Source organism: Muntiacus reevesi, chromosome 18 (assembly GCF_963930625.1).
Source record: "Muntiacus reevesi chromosome 18, mMunRee1.1, whole genome shotgun sequence".
NCBI classification, from domain to species: domain Eukaryota; kingdom Metazoa; phylum Chordata; class Mammalia; order Artiodactyla; family Cervidae; genus Muntiacus; species Muntiacus reevesi.
Window position 1 is genome coordinate 38,343,890 of NC_089266.1, and position 16,938 is coordinate 38,360,827.

General features: G+C 35.9%; 1 protein-coding gene across 2 annotated transcripts in view; it reads right to left on the bottom strand.

Moving 5' to 3' along the window:
• The window catches only part of PAFAH1B1 (platelet activating factor acetylhydrolase 1b regulatory subunit 1), a 66,439-nt gene that overhangs the window by 30,796 nt on the left and 18,705 nt on the right, over window positions 1-16,938 (bottom strand). For both annotated transcript variants that reach the window (XM_065908466.1, XM_065908467.1), the window contains exon 2: window positions 5,067-5,287. In XM_065908466.1, coding sequence (XP_065764538.1) covers window positions 5,067-5,098 — 32 coding nt within the window. In that variant the 5' untranslated portion in view covers window positions 5,099-5,287. The remainder of the gene's footprint in view (window positions 1-5,066; window positions 5,288-16,938) is intronic.

Consider the following 16,938-nt stretch of genomic DNA (forward strand, 5'->3'; position numbering starts at 1 on the left):
GGGTTTGGGTGGACCCCAGGAGTTGGTGATGGACAGGGAAGCCTGGCGTGCTGCACTTCATGGGGTCTCAAAGAGTCAGACACGACTGAGCAACTGAACTGAACCCAAAAGAGTAATCAAAATAAGAATATAAGAATGGTCCAAACTCATCAAACTGTACATATTAAACGTGTATAGTTATTTATATATCAACTATACTTCAATATAGGTGTTAAAAAATACAATAGGAAAGTTGTTGCACGAAAGAATTAGGGAGTGAACATCAGATCAAACAGTACAAATATCATCAACCAGGACAACATAAAAATAACAGACTCCTTTCATCTTCCATGGGGGAGAATCAATGCATAACATTTGATAAAGAAATAAAGGTATAAGATGTATGAAAGTTGCTATTAGATGAACCAGCAAAAGATAGTAAACATTTCCAAACTCACAGGAAGGGTGACAAAAAATACTAAAAACAGGCTGTAAAGTATAATTCTATCTTATAAATCTTAAGGAGAACAAAGATGTTCATGCATTTTTTGTAAAAATATGAAAATATCTTAAAAAAATTATATAGGGGTTATGGTAGCCACTTCTCCAAAGTGGGACTGAGAAAGTAGGGGGTTAGGTTTACCTTTTGACATATGTTACTTTTGGTAATGGAATTTTGTCTAATGAAGAGTGAATTTAAAGTTAGAAAACTACCTCTGTTACTCGCTGTAAAACTGGATCATTTTCATTTCTCCCACCCTTGATTTATCTAAAAGATGCTTGTCATTTCCACATAAATGGTTTCATGTTATTACTCATGTTTATAGGCCCCAGAGTAGTAAGAACACACAATACACATTTGCTAGGTTGAATCACAAATTATGTTTCAAGTTTGTAAAAAAAATTAATTTCATTTCTATTCCAAAAAAACCTAAAAGAATTTTATAGTCTAACTGCTAGCCAACCTTTAGAAATGCTAAAATGTTACAAAGGCCAACTGAGATGCCAAAATTTATCTTACTTGTAAGAGGCACATAAACATTTATTTCTTGCTATCATAGTAAATATGTGTTCAGATCATTTTCAAAAATAGGAAAAAAAGCAAAACCCTTCATTTTACTTCCTTCCTAAAAACTGGAGGACACTAAATCCATATTCTAAATTTATATTTAGATCTGTGGGACAAATCTGCTTTGCTTGATGAATACTTTTAAGTCAGTTCTTATCTCAAATTCTGTAAAAACTTAGCCACCTGAAATTAGATTCTTTCTTTCTCAACTGATTTTTAGACAAATTAAAAGCTCTATTCTTGGCCATAATTTAAATAGTCATCCTGATTATGAGGGTGATAAGCAAGACTTGCAGTCAGCTCTCACAAGTTATTTAGAAGAAAAGAATCTTCTACCTAAAGAAATAAAAATCTATCTAAAGAAAAGACAGAAACAAGAATGATTAAAAACCAGATATACCTTCTATAAGATAAAAGTATGTATGCAAGGTCACTTATTACAATATTCTTTGCGATTACAAAACAGTGGAAACTACCTATATGTTCAAACATGGAAGAATGGTTGAAAAACTGGTGTATAAACAGTGGAGTACTATCCAGCTATTGGAGGGGTGGGGGAAGAAGAGGATTTCTATGAACTGACATGACAGAGTTCCAGGAGACACTGTTAAGTGAATAAAAGTAAAATGCAAAAGAGAACATACAGTATGCTACCTTTTAACTATGAAAGAAGGGAGAAAGAAGAAAACATATATAATAAAGATGGGAAGCAGGTGCAATGTAAAACACAGAAACAGTAAAAACTATTAACAGAACAGATGTACCCAACTGTATTTCAAATGAATGAAGAAGGAGAGAAAACACAAAACAAAATGAATCTACATAACTTACACACTATTTCATTTTATACTCTCAGTCTTCAGTAGAACGGAGAGGGGAAGAACTACATTCAAACTCTGGACCCTTTCCAGGAGATTTTTCACTGGTATGAGCATAATAGTAATTCTGAAACTATTTTAGAAGCATTACAGTCCTTTCAGAGGACAGCAGCAATGTCTGGAAATATTTCTAGTTGTGGCATCTAGTGGGCAAAAGCTAGGGATGTTGCTAAACAACCAAACATGTACAGGACAGCCCCCACAGCAAAGAATTACTCAGCCCAAAATGTCAACTGTGCAAGACTGAGAAACCTTAGCACAAATATGAGCTAGGGAGTCTGTATATGTGTTAATACATATATGTATTTCCTAGTTCTGTCTACTTAAAGGGCCCTGAAGCAAAGACATCCCTAGTAATGAGTACACTTAATGCCCATTATCTTGATCTCAAATACCACTCAGCTGGTAAAGAATCCACTTGCAATGCAGGAGACCTGGGTTCGATCCCTGGATTGGGAAGATCCCCTGCAGAAGGGAAAGCCTACCCACTCCAGTATTCTGGCCTGCAGAATTCCATGGCTGTATATAGTCCATGGGGTCACAAAGACTTGGACACGACTGAGCGACTTTCACTAAGAAGAACCAGGCTTCTTGGAGCAATGGCTGATTCGAGGGTTAAGGTAAACCCTTGCTAAGGTAAACAAATTGTTAAGTAAACAAATTGTTGAGATAAACAATAAGCCTGGAACATCCTATTATCCTAGAAAGTAAGGCAGTGCTTACAAAAAACGATAGGGGCACATAAAAGAGCAAACTGAAGAGGCTCCTATGGGAAATCTGACAATTCAAGCACCTAAACAGTACAATAGTAATGAAAGATAAACAACTGGAAATTTAAGAACCCGTGAATTAATGCAAATAATGAAAAGACACATACATAAAAGAAGGTGCACTGATTACAGTAAAATGCTGAGCGCTAATAAATACAGAATAAGTAGCGGTGTTAGAAAATCATCACTTTACAACCACTGTAGTAAAGAATCATTCAGGCAAGAATCATCAATGGATGTTAAATCTAGGGGAGAAATAGCGATAGGAAGAAGAATGTCTGCATCATCTTAAAGAGTCTCTGCACTTATTTGCTGACGAGGAAACAACAGTAACTACACAACGGAGACAACAGGCACTGAGACTGAGGGAGCAGAGTTAACACCATCACTGAGGGGCAGAGGGCACTATATGCGCCTAGATATGATATTCTGACAGGAGGACAAAGTTATTTATGTAGTATTCTGTCCAAGAATGTATAGACTGGATCTAATTATGAGGAAAGAAACATAAAATGAGAAACACTCTATTTTGGGGGAAAAAAAAAAGACTTCCCTGTTGGTTCAACGGTTAAGACTCTATCCCCCCGACACAGGGAGCATGGGTCGATTCCTGGTCAGGGAACTAAGATGCCACATGCCACAGGATGTAGTCAAAAAAATAAATAAATAAAAGACTCACAAATAACAAATGCTGGCAAGGTTATGGAGAAAAGAGAACCCTCAAATACTGTTGGTGGGAATGTAAATTGGTACAGCCAATGTGGAAAATAGCATGGAGGTTTCTCAAAAAACTAAAAACAGAACTATCACATGACCCAGCAATTCCACTCCAAAAACACTAACTCAAAAAGATATATGCACTCCAAAGCTCACAGTAGCATTACTGACAACTGCCAAGGTATGGAAGCAACCTGTCCACCAACAGATGAATGGGTAAAGATGATGTAGTGTATATACAATGGAATAATCCTCAGCCCAGAAAGGAAAACCTTGCCATCTGCAGCAACATGGACAGACTTGGGGGGCACTACGCAGACAAACACTGTGATATCACTTACATGTGCAATCTGAAAAACACAACAAACCAGTGAATGAAACAAACAAAAAAAGGAAGTACACTCACACAGAGAATATGCCAGTGGGAAGAGGCAAAAGGGGTTATCATGGAAGTACATGAAACTGTATGTGTGGAACATCTGAAAACTGTAAAGCACTACAGAATTTAAAGAATCTCTCATTCAACAAGGAAAATTTTAAAGACTACTCAAAAATATTAATGCCATAAAAGACAAAGAAAGAATGAGGAAATGTTCCAGATTAAATGAGATTAAAGAGACATGACAACTAAATAAACCCAATCCTGGACTTCATGGTATATCAGAGAGGGGGAAAAAATGCTACAAATGATATTACTGGTGCAAGCAACAAAACTGAAGTACATTAAATAAAAAGTGACAGTGTTAAATTTTACGGAAGTTGCTAACTGTTTTATAGAAGAGTATAGTTATTCTTAGGAACCGCACAACGAAGTATCTGGGGGCAAAGGTCCTTCTTGCATGCAATTTACTCTCAAATGGTTTTTAAAAAACTACACATGGCTAGGGTGCAGATGATAGAGCAAATGGTAAAAAAAAATAACAGGCGAATTTGGATAAAACATATAGTAAGTATTCTTCGTACTAATGCTACAACTTTTCTATAAATCTGAAATTATTTCCAAATGAAGTTTTTTAAAACCCACAGGAAAATCCTAAAAAAACCTAGAATATGAAGTTAAAATGTTCCCCCAATACTCCTCATCTATAAAAACAAAATGCTATAAAATATGGGACGCTTTAAGACACTATAAAATAGTCACATAATTTCATGCTGTTTTCATTAATGCTCTTGCATTAACTATATTAGCCACTTCATAGAGTTCATATACAATAGCCACTGGATGATAAAAGATGAAAAACATAGTAAGACAAAAAGGAAAGGCATCAGCAGTGACAATAACATAAAGATTTCATTTTTCTAATACATGGATTCCAGACAAAAAAAAAATCTGAAGTGCTTTGAAGCACCTACCTTCCTATTGAAGATAAGATAGTTAAGATTAGAATAAAACTTATCCCAAATAACTTACTTGTTTTCTCTGCTTCAAAAGTACACATGATAATGTCAATTTTAACACTATGTCAAAATAAGACCCAGTTCTAATAGACCAAATAGCCCAAACCAGTATTTGAACAGTTTTAATTTAGAGTACATAACAGTTTTACAGTTTTAATTTAGAGTACATCTCTCAAAGCTGTATTTTAATCTACTACTTTGTCTTTTATGAGAGGATTTAAGAAAAATAAAACAACACAAAACAGAGAAACTTACAGTTCATCTCGTTGTCTCTGGGACAGCACCATTTTGGCTGTAATATCAAGCTTATTTGATATAGTGGTATGTCCCTCCTCTGGAAAATCAAAAAGCTTTGCAATCCCTGGATTTATAATTAAATAAGCCACTAAGTGGCTTCCACGCAGGGGAAAATGATTCTTTCACAAGTGAATCCAACGTGTAACCAGGAGATATTCAACAAGTAAGGTTCATTCCACCTAAGGAGAGAGAGAGAAAGATTACTTTCACTTAGAATTTAAATTATTTTTAAATTATTACTTGCTGTATGCACTATCAAAGGTGAGGTTTACCATGATGGTAATATGAATACCAGGTGATGTTTTTTAACCTACTGTGAAAATCAATGCCAAACAGTCATTTTATGCATTTTAAATGATCTTTAACAGTTAACTGAGCCAAAACAACACTATTCAATTTTATTGCATTTCAAATATTAACATATAACGTTTAGAGAAGAAAACACTTTTTCCTTAAGGACAAAAACAAATTTTCTAATTTACAGAAAGTATTACCTGGAAAAAGTAACAAATATAAGTATTGCGCAAACTGCCCACAAGTCAAAGGTCTAACCATAAACAAAGTGAACCAAGACTGAATGTTAGCAACTAGTAGTCTCACAACAGCTGATATTATTTATAATGTAAATAAGCTATTTAGCTAATCTAATGCCCTCTTAACCAATACATTTAATCAAGAAATAATTTAGCATTGTTCAATGCTTAAGAAGTATGTATTTAAACTGAATGGAGTACATACTTCTTTGTAATCAAACAACCCAATTCTCTAATCTTGTTAATATTTCAGAGCCCTTTATACCTGCAACACATGATCAGTTCAATGAGAATAAATGTAGGTAAAAGAAAAATCGAGAATTATTTCTGGAAGAATTATTCTTCAAATCTCCTCTATTTTTTAAAAGTCTAAGTACAGTCTGTCTTAACACACTGTATAAATATAGCTAGACAAAACAATGTCCCTTCAATTAAAAATATGTAAATCTGGAAAAAAACATGGAAGGATCTCATTATCACACCAACTATTTACTATCAATCTTACTAACATAAAACATTAGAACAAGCATATGAAAACAAAAGTATGTGATATCCTGAAAAAAAAAAGCTAGACAAAATTTCCACTGTAATTGGGAAATACAGTTGACACTTGAACAAGACTGGTTTGAACTGCATGGGTCAACACAGGTTTGAACACTTAAATTTTAGCCTCACTTTTCTAAGTCTTAATTGTCACATCAAGTCAAACCACCTAGGAACTCATATACTCCAATAAGAAGGTTCAATAGGATTATTTTACATAGGTGACGATGTGAACTGTCTACAGATTTCTATTACCTGGGACAACAGTAACCCACTGACAGAGCATTAATCACATAAATCACAGTAAAAAAGCAGCAGCAAAAATGAAAACTCCACAATATTTTTTTTAAACTCCACAATATTATGTACAAGGTTCAGTTTAACTATGGAGAGACTACCTCTAGACAAAAAAGCAAATTAATGTACAAGAATTACAATAGTAAAAGAATACTAGCATGACCTAATCAGGATAAAACCAAGATATAAAGAAATCATTGAATATAATAGTGTACTGCACAAATTTATACATTCAATATACACTAAACACAACGAACCAAGCATCATGTTTAATGACGGAAAAGAAAAGACTTCTTGGTCTTTACACTGAAGAAGTTACAGTCTTCTGGAAGAGTCAGCCAAGCAGTTAAAACTGTGTGAAATGTGTGACAAATATTTCCAAATAGCAGATGATGATGACTCAACATAAAGCTGAAGAGATAATAAGCAGAGGCTAGGCCAGAAAACAAGCTCTGGTCTTTACAATATATCCTAGGAATAATGGGGAGCCCCTCCCTTTTTTTTTTTTTTAAGAAAAATCACTCTTGTTTTTATAGTGAAGAAGGACCATAAAGACGGGTAAGATGTTTGCAGCAATGAAGATGGAGATCTACACTAGAATAGCAGCAGTAAAGAGAACTAGAAGGGTGAGAGTAAAAGGTCAGTCAAGGAGTCAACTCAAAAAACTTCTAGGTTAGAAACAAGCTGAAATAAGTAGAACTATACGTGAAGGAATGAAGAAGTGTGAATCATTCCATCTTTAGATATGTCAGCTCTAAAAAAACCAACCTAAGGGGGAATAAAAGATTTGTTACTTACCTGCTTAGAGATGGTATAATTAGACTAGAGCCAAGCAGAGCAACACAACACCTCTGTCTACAACAGAGGCTGATAGGAAGCAATTAAAGAGGTAAAAGTAAAAAGGAGAGGGAACATATCACAAGTCAATATGGGAATATTTCAAGAAGAGACAATCAACAGTACCCAAAGTTACCCAACTGTCAAGCAAAATAAGGTATGAAATGGGTCTGTTTCACTTGTTATAGAGCTCACGGATAACCCTGCTGAGAATGATTGCAGTAAAATAGCTAAGAGCATGGTTCAGCACTGCAAAACCCATAATCAAACGAGCTGATGAGTACACAAAGATGAAGTAAAGATGGTTACCAAAAATATCTTAGAAACAGATGGAAATATTGAAAAGCAGTTTTTATGGACTGTTGTTTTTCTCAACCAGCAAGATGCTTAAATGTTAATGGTGGAAGGAAAAGAAGACACAGGAGAAATAAAGGAATGAATAATTTTAGTATCACCATTTTCACCACCTAATTAAAAGGGCAAACAAAGAAACAACCAGACACGATGTATCCCCTGACAGAATAACACCACACACCTATAAGGTATTCTTGTCACAAAATCAAATCTGAATCTGTTCAAGTCTCCGGCTCCAACTATCAATTACCAAGAAGCATAAAGGGCAGAAGAATATGTTAAAAACACCACAGGGATATAACCAGTAAAATCCAGACTTTGAAAAACCCTATAAAATAAATGACCCAGTTTCTTCAAATAAATTCCAAGGAAACTGAGAGAGAGACAGAGAGAGAGCCGGAAAGGGAAACCTACAGATTAAAGGAGATAACTGACATAACCACTGGAATACACTGACCTTACTTAGACCTAAATGTTCTTCTAAGTATAAAATAAACAATTTTTGTAAAACAAACCAATTAGACATTTGGGGATATGTGAACACTGACTGAATGTCTAATGATACTAAAGAATAACTGTGAGTGTTTCATGGGATAACAGTATTGTGATTATTTTTAAGTCATTTAAAAATATACAATGAAAATTTTATCAGTAGAATGATATGTCTGGGATTTGTTTTAAAAAATTTTGGAAGAGTGGATGGAGGGATATATATGAAAAAAATACTAGCTTTGAGTTGATAACTGTTGAAGCTGGGTAATAGGTACATGAATGGTAATTTTCTCTACTTTCGTTTGTGGGTCTGAAGTTTTCCATATTAAAAAAAAATCAGAATAGAGAAATACTCAATGGGAGGAGGAGGAAGAAAACGGAATGAGAGATCTAGATACAAAGATGACTTACCTCTTCTACTATATTATGAAGGAGAAAAACATGAAATCTTTTTATTTCAAGAAAATAGGAAATGAGGTCACTTGCTGGGTAGGGGGAGTGAAGAAGAAGGCATTAAGAGGCTTGAAACAGCCGCTATGAAGAAAGAGGGCAAAAAAACACAACAGGAAGTACAGGATGGACATTTTTAAGATTGGAGACCAGGAACTTTTGGTGGTGACAATCTTACAAACATGTGACTTTTCTTTAGCAGTTGTCTGGCTACAGACACAGAAAAGTCACACATTTAGAGATCTAGGATTGGGTTAAAGGTTTACAGGGTATGTGTGATGAATGCATAATGAGGAGACTGGAAACAATGGATCAAAGAGCCTAAGCGCCACTGTGCAAAAAGTGAGAACTGAAAAGGCAAACAGAGTAGAGGGACCTAGAAAGCAGAGTTTGCTCCTTCCCAGGACACCACTTGAAAGGGGGTATGTCAGGGAGTGGGATGATTAAATTTGAAATGTTTCAATTTGCTAATTAAAATATATGCTATTATTTACTACTATAGGTTAATAATGTTTTCATTACAACAATTTATGATCAATCTATATTTGTAACCAACAGTACAAATAAACTAGGCAGTATTTTCACACAACCTGGGAAGGAGTCCTAAATCTTTTGGGGAGTCACTAAATTCGTTTGACAATGTGATGAAAAGGCAAAACCTCTTCCCTCAAAAAAGCACATATGAAGATAAAATATTATTATTAATACATATATGGATTTTAAGGGGGTTCACAAATCCTTCCAAAGTCAACATAATGAGTGAAAAGACTTACCATTTTTTTTTGACTTATCATTTTTGAAATATATTTTGGCAGTACTCCAACAATCCCCTCTAAGCTACTTGTATATATCACAAACATATTTCAAAGAAGAGTTTGGTTTATCTATTAGCATGCATGTCAATATCCAGACACTCTTAGAGATCAGATCTGTGCTGCCTGAGCACTAGAAATAGAGGCTTCGTCAGTATGGTTTTTGGAATGCAGAATTCTTAAGCACTCTATACTCTAACACAACATACAGTTTTCTGATATACCAAAGCAACTCTCCTAGACAACATTGTTTATTATGGCTTAGGTAAGTACCTCACCGCAGAAAGAAAAAGGGGAAAAGTAAAAAAAGAAAACAGGAAATAAATAGAGTATTAAAAAATAATCTTAGTGACTGAATTACTAATTTAAGTTCCTCTCATTTTGTTTCAGTGTGTTAATAACATAGGTTTCACATTTACCAAAACTTTTATAAAATACTATTTCATCAATAATCTATTCTGTACACTGTTTCTTGCTAAGTAGGAGTTTATGAAACAGGGGAAAACAATATAGAATATAAAGGATGTACATGAGGGAAAACATAAACAGCCAATTACATGTTAACAGTAGAGGCGTACTGACATAAAGAATGCTGTCAGGTTTACTTATTATTAATATTAGATGTAGAAGAGTTTAAGAAATTCACCTAAGACTTTTACACTAAGGGATTACCAATGGTTCCTGGTCTCATGAAACTGTCACTCAACAATGCAGATTACCTACCTTCCTTGAACAGCAGGTTACAGTTCCTAACCCTAATACAAATAATACAGTTCAGATATAGCAATGAGGAAAGACAGAAGCTATTGTCAAGGATTACTGAGTGCCTTTTCATACTAGCTTTCTAGAGTTAAATAAAAATCTCCTGTTTGCCAATAAATTATGCTTCATGAGAAATGAAACTTGTCATCTCCCAAAACAAGGTCCTGGCTCCTTGGATAAAAATTTTTTTCACTTTTTCTGTCTTCTCCTCCCCTCACCATCCCCAAATTGTGTGCACCATCAAAATCATCCTGATTTCTGTATAACTAACCAACAGAACACACACATATATGTTCTGATTTGCAAAGTCCTCACTGAACAGAAGTAAAAAGGAGGACCATCACTCATCCATTTAAATAGTGGTTGATACATAGGGTGTGCCAGCAAATTCTCCATCACTCCACCAAGTAATGCTCGGTTATCATGGCACCAAACATGAGGTTACTACTGGTTTCTCTAAGTTCTCAGTATTTGACTTTGACTATTATTCTATGTAAAAACAGTTTTAAACTACATCATTAATGCTATACTGCAACGCAGTCAAATAATTTAAAAAAGTATACTTACCTATGAAATTATTGCCTATTCTGAATAGGCAATGAAATGCATTGCCTATTCTGAAAAACACCTCAAATTTAAATTTTTAAATTTACAGTTTAATTCTGTAAGATTCTATCAAACAACAAAGTACCCTCAAGAGCAACTTCATTTCCTTAAATCAATTTTTGTGATTTCCTCACTTCTCCACTTACAGAGATAAGCTTCTAGAGTTTTGAGGTTGTTTTCTAATAAAACAAAGATGTCAAAAATAATTAAAACACTAATGGTCCTTGCAGTATCCTGGGCTGTGTGATTAATATGAAGAAGTTAGATTTTCCCCACCCCCCACAATTTGAAAACACTAGATCACTGAAAGTTCTTCATCAAATACCTAGGCTTTAGTGTCCACCTGTTCTTATTCTCCTTCAGCTTGGAGGCCCACGATTCACTGGGACCTGCTGTTGGCAAGCAATAACAAAAACTAAAAAAAAAAAAAAACTAAAGCAAAAAAGGACCAGGATGGATCATCATTGAGGGATGGACTAAGCAAAGGCACAGTTCACTTTCTGTAAAAGTAAAATTCTTCCAATAGCTACACCATTTCTTCACTTTCCTATTAGTTACAGCTGACTACTATATCTCATTTTGCAAGATTTGTCACTCATCCAAAATTTACATTCAAAATATTTTACATTTTTTCAATTAGCTTTGGACCAATGATTAAGATGCCACCTTTTCCACTGAGAATTACTCGTACCAATATCAAGTCTAGTAACTCTTAGTATTAAAGGCAAGTGTTGCAAATAGATGCTCCACTGCTTTAGATTATAAATTTGAAGAAAGTAGAAATAGTCTTCTTTTCTCTCTCTCTCTTCTAAAAACTCTTAGCTGCAGCCTATGGGATCCAGTTCCCTGACCAGGGATCAAACCTGGGCCCCCTGCGTTGGAAGCACAGACCGTTAGCCAGTGGACCACCAAGGAAATCAACATTTAAATCAGCAGACTCTGAGTAGAGCAGATTACCCTCCACAATGTGGGTGAGCCTTATGCAATCTGTTGAAGGCCTGAAAAAAAAGATGTGCAAGGCCAGCAGACTGCCTCTGGACTTGGGAGTTGCAACATCAACTCTTCCCTGGGTCACCAGCCAGTTACAATTTGGCCTTGCCAACCTTCACAACCACACAAGCCAATTCCTTAAAATCTCTCCCTCAGTTCTCTCCCTCTCGCAGAGATTGATTGTAGTCACTTTTTCTTTTCAATATACACACAAATCCTACTGGGTATCTGGCTGGAGAACCCTAATAATATGCCCCCAAGTCCTCACTTCTGTTATAATAATATAGCAGACATTAATATCATAGCCTTAGCCTATCACTAAACTCTATTGGAATGAATACTCTTCACCCCTCAAACTGCTTAAACTCTACTCCCTGGATACTTACCAGGTAAATCAATGTCCTTAAGGATTATCAAATATAACAAACCGAGTCCTACTTAAAATAGACAAGAGAAACGTCCTGAACAAAAGACTTGTTCAGTCACTCAGCATGTCCGAATCTTTGCAACCCCATGGACTGTAGCATACCAGGCTTCCCTGTCTTTCACTATCTCTCGGAATTTGCTCAAACTTAGGTCCACTGAGTCGATGATGCCATCCATCCAACCATCTCACCCTCTGTTGCCCCCTTCTCCTCCTGCCCTCAATCTTTCGCAGCATCAGTCTTTTCCAATGAGTTGGCTCTTCGCATCAGGTGGCCAAAGTACTGGGGCTTCAGCATCAAACAAAAGGCTACTGAGGTGCAAAACAGGTAACTGAGAACTCTCCTATCCTCTGTTTCACTGTCACTCTCCCCACTGCAAGTGGAGTTTTTTATATCCACTGCCACTGCAACTTATAAGCACCATCTCATTACTGCTGACTTTTCAGCTCTTCTCTTTCCTATCCTTGTTTCTTTTTTCTTGGCCTGTCTACCTCATCATTCTTGGCTTTCCCTTTACAGTCATTGATCAGTATGCCTTCTCATCCTTACACACCCACCGAACACATGCAAGATATAATCTTTGTCCCCACAGTGATCACCTGTTGACGGATGCTCAAAGATTGCTTCTTTGTTGATTAAAATCTTTCTCTTCTTTGACTTAAGGCATGAAGCCATTTTGAACACCTGAGGGTTCCAAGTGGAATTCTGACCTGCTTAGATTTGACTGTATGTATATCCCTTCCTACTGCTTTTTACCTCAAATCAGTTTTCTGTGTGATACAACTGTTTGCGTCTATACACAATGAAACAGAACGTGAAAAAAGACAACTATCTGCTGTTTTAACATGCTTTTAGAAATTGCAGGTCATTTTTTTCCTTTTAAATTCACTCTGATGTCGAAATATACTTAAATGAAAACGGGGAAAAGATCTATTTAATAGGTTGTTTTACAGACATACAGACTGACAAAACCACTGACAAAACAAAACAGTTCTGGAATATAAACTATTCCTCCTAAAAATATTGTCTCCTATAAATTGTGTTCTACTTCAATGAATCCATTATTTCTAGGTTCACTGGGATTCTATGATGACAAGTATGTCTCTCATAAAAATAAACAATACTGAATTACACTACCTGCTCTCTAACAAAAATTCCAACTTGCATTCTATTATGATACTGAATATCAAAATAAAAAATGACTTCACCAAACTGATGCTGATGACCTCTACTATGAGTTTACATAAATTTAGGTAATGAATCTTTAGGCTGAGAAACACCTCTGGGACACAAAACAATGAATGCCACGATTGTATTTTTTCCAATTAGATTTACTAAAGTACCTGAAGGAGAAGTGGGGTAACTATGGATTTTACCACGAGTCTACACCTGAATCACCTGAGAAACTTCCTGCAGATAATCATGCCAGGCCTTATCCTAGCAACTCTGAGGTGCCACAGAGATTTTAAAAAATCTTCTCCAGATGATTATGATGCACATCCCTCAGTAGAGATCATATACTCAACATTACAGACTGTAACCAGTCCTAAGTGACCAAAGGCAAAATTATAAAAGAAGGGGAAATCAAGAAATCTTCAATGTCAGAACTCAGATGAGTTTCAAGGGCAAAAATCAAATCAGAAGGCCAAAGTACTCAGGTAACTGCAACAACTGTCACCCAAATTCAAATAAATATTTACAAAGCCCTTCAGATATATCTTGAGGAGACATCTTATACTAACAGGAAAAAAAGGTCAATACAACACTTTGAATTAACTAGGCATTTTTCATTACAGTGAAGCTGTTATTAAAGATTTTTTTTTTTTAATCCTTCAAGAAGAAAATACTGCTGGCTTGCTCCTTACACAACTCTATCTAGTCCTAGTCTTCCTGGAATGTTCTAATAAAGATACATTCTTTTGTAACTATATTACTTTGTTGCTTTTGTCTCATCCTATCTCTTCTCTTCTGTATCTAGACCAGGGGTCGGCAAACTTTTTATAAATGCATAGACAGTATTGATAAAAATTTTAAGTTTTGCTGACCTTATGGTTTCTGCAGCAAGAAACCAAACAATAAACAATATGTGGAATATCTGTGTCTTCATATCAATAAAACTTTATAGACACTGAAATTTCAATTTCATGTAACTTAAATTATTAATTTATAAAATTAAAATTGGAAATTATTTCAGAAGTGGAATTGTATAAAAGTGTTTACAAAACAAATTTTTACAAGAGAGTACTTTGCTCTTTCCAACCACTAAAAACAGAAGGGCGGATCCAGCTTGTCAGACACAGTTTGCAAGCCCCCTTACCTAGACAAATGATTTTACAAACACACACACACACACACACACACACACACACAGGGAGAGATAAAGAGACTAAAATAAATATTTCCATATCTCCTCTACTTTAATACCCTTTCATTTGTTATCACACTGAAATGTTTTACCTAAAATTTGACAGTTATAAAAAAGAAAAATCACTGTTGAGGCAGAAAAAGTATCCAATTATGAGTTTATCAGCTTTTCCTAGAAACTAATTTTCTAAGTTTTTTTTCCCCTCAACAGTCCAAATACATCCACCTGAATTTATTCACAGCAGTAATCTCATTAATCTGAATCTCAAGCAAAAAACAAAAAACCCTCACCTACCTACTGAAGTAAATATTTACAAAGATCCACACTAAGACGTCAAAGGAGGAGACAGGATTCTAATTTTCAATACACTAATGCAACTGCTTCCCTGGTGGTTTTCCCTGGTAGGCCAGACAGTAAAGAATCTGCCTGTAATGCAGTAAGACCTGGGTTCCATCCCTGGGTTGGGAAAATCCCCAGGAGGAGGGCATGGCAACCCACTCCAGTATTCTTGCCTGGAGAATCCCTGTGGACAGAGGAGCCTGGTGGGCTACAGTCCATGGGGGTCACAAAGAGTCAGACATGACTAATCAACTAAGCACAGCACACAATGCAATTGCAGTTAGGAAGAACTTGTCTATAAATGCATGATTACATTATAACCAAGACATGGCTTACAAATTCAGGTTTAGCATACTTATTCCTTTACTTAAGTAGCCAATTTAATTAACCAAGAAAAGTCAGCGACTCTCACCCTGGCTTAAGCCTGCCTAAAACTAAAGTGTGAGTCAAAGAATGCAAGGAAAAGTCAAGCAGAATTCAAGTGAGGCCATTTATCTCCAGAGAGGTATAAACAGGCAGCATTCCTCAAGCCAAAGTCTTCATTATAGAAATATTTCATTCTGGGTATATGCCCCATCACCCACACGTCTTGCAATTTTCCATTTCTCTTCAAGACTCACCCCAAAGGCAACCCATCACCACCTCTGTGACGCCTTCTTTGTTCAGACTGTTCTCAGGGGAGCAGCCTGCTGCCTAGTCTTTAGTCTCACATGCCATGTACACACACTCCTAACAGCTACCATGTACAGAATGGCTTTATAGGCTAGGCTCTTTTCCTGAAATATTTAATTCTTACAACTCTCAGCAAAAAAACAAAAACAAAAAACCACTAATACACTTATTTAACAGATGAGGAAACAAGTTCACCAAGGTTAGAGCACATACTCGAGGTCAAAATGTTAAACAGCGGCCCGGCCAGGATTCAAATCTGGTTTGCTTTTTACTTCCACACAAAAGGTTTCGAACAGTAGGAATGAGGACAGAGGGGAGGCCAAGAGGGCAGGATTCTATTTTTTAATCTGTTCACTCATTGTATTTCTGCACACAAGTTTTTTTGGAGAAATTTCCACTGTTAAGAAAAATTTGAAAAATCACTGATTTTACCCTGGGCTGCCTCCCACATTCTTTGTAACTGTATACATGCTGTCTCTAGTACCAGACTGATCTCCTCAGGGGCAAACACTGAACCGAATCTGCCTCTCTAGTGTTTGAACAGAGTCAAGCCTTGAAAGCAAAATTTTCCAAATCAAGTAAGTATATTTCCACAGTTATAAGCAATTATACAATAACTTATAACTCCAAAGCAATTTAGTCAATAAAATTCTTTCATATATGATTTAAAAAAAAAAGAAACCAAGTGAACTTTAAAATGTTTTCCAAAAACCGCACATTTCAATATTCTTTAACGTTCAAAAGCTTTATTTTTTTTCAAAAGTTTTATTTTAATAAAATATTATATAGCCACTGTCAAGAAGTATTAGCAAAAGGTATTAACTATGTTTTTTTAATTGCCATACATATTAGAGTTAAACCATATAAAACTGTTGATAATGGCAATTTCACAGATTCAATCTAACACTTATCAATGGTATTTAAACACCACTAGCAAAGCTCTCCGGAGAAGGCAATGGCACCCCACTCCAATACTCTTGCCTGGAAAATTCCATGGATGGAGGAGCCTGGTAGGCTGCAGTCCATGGGGGTCACAAAGAGTCGGACACGACTGAGAGACTTCACTTTCACTTTTCACTTTCATGCGTTGGAGAAGGAAATGGCAACCCACTCCAGTGCTCTTGCCTGGAGAATCCCAGGGACGGCGGAGCCTGGTGGGGTCGCACAGAGTCGGACACGACTGAAGCGACTTGGCAGCAGCAGCAGCAGCAGCAGCAGCAAAGCTCTCAGCAACTAGCTGAGGGGCTTAGTTTTGACAAAAAAAAACAAAAACAAAAACAGACTAACTCCCTCCTCTCTGAGATTTCATAGTTCTTTGTACATACACATATTTAACATTTCTCACAGCACACA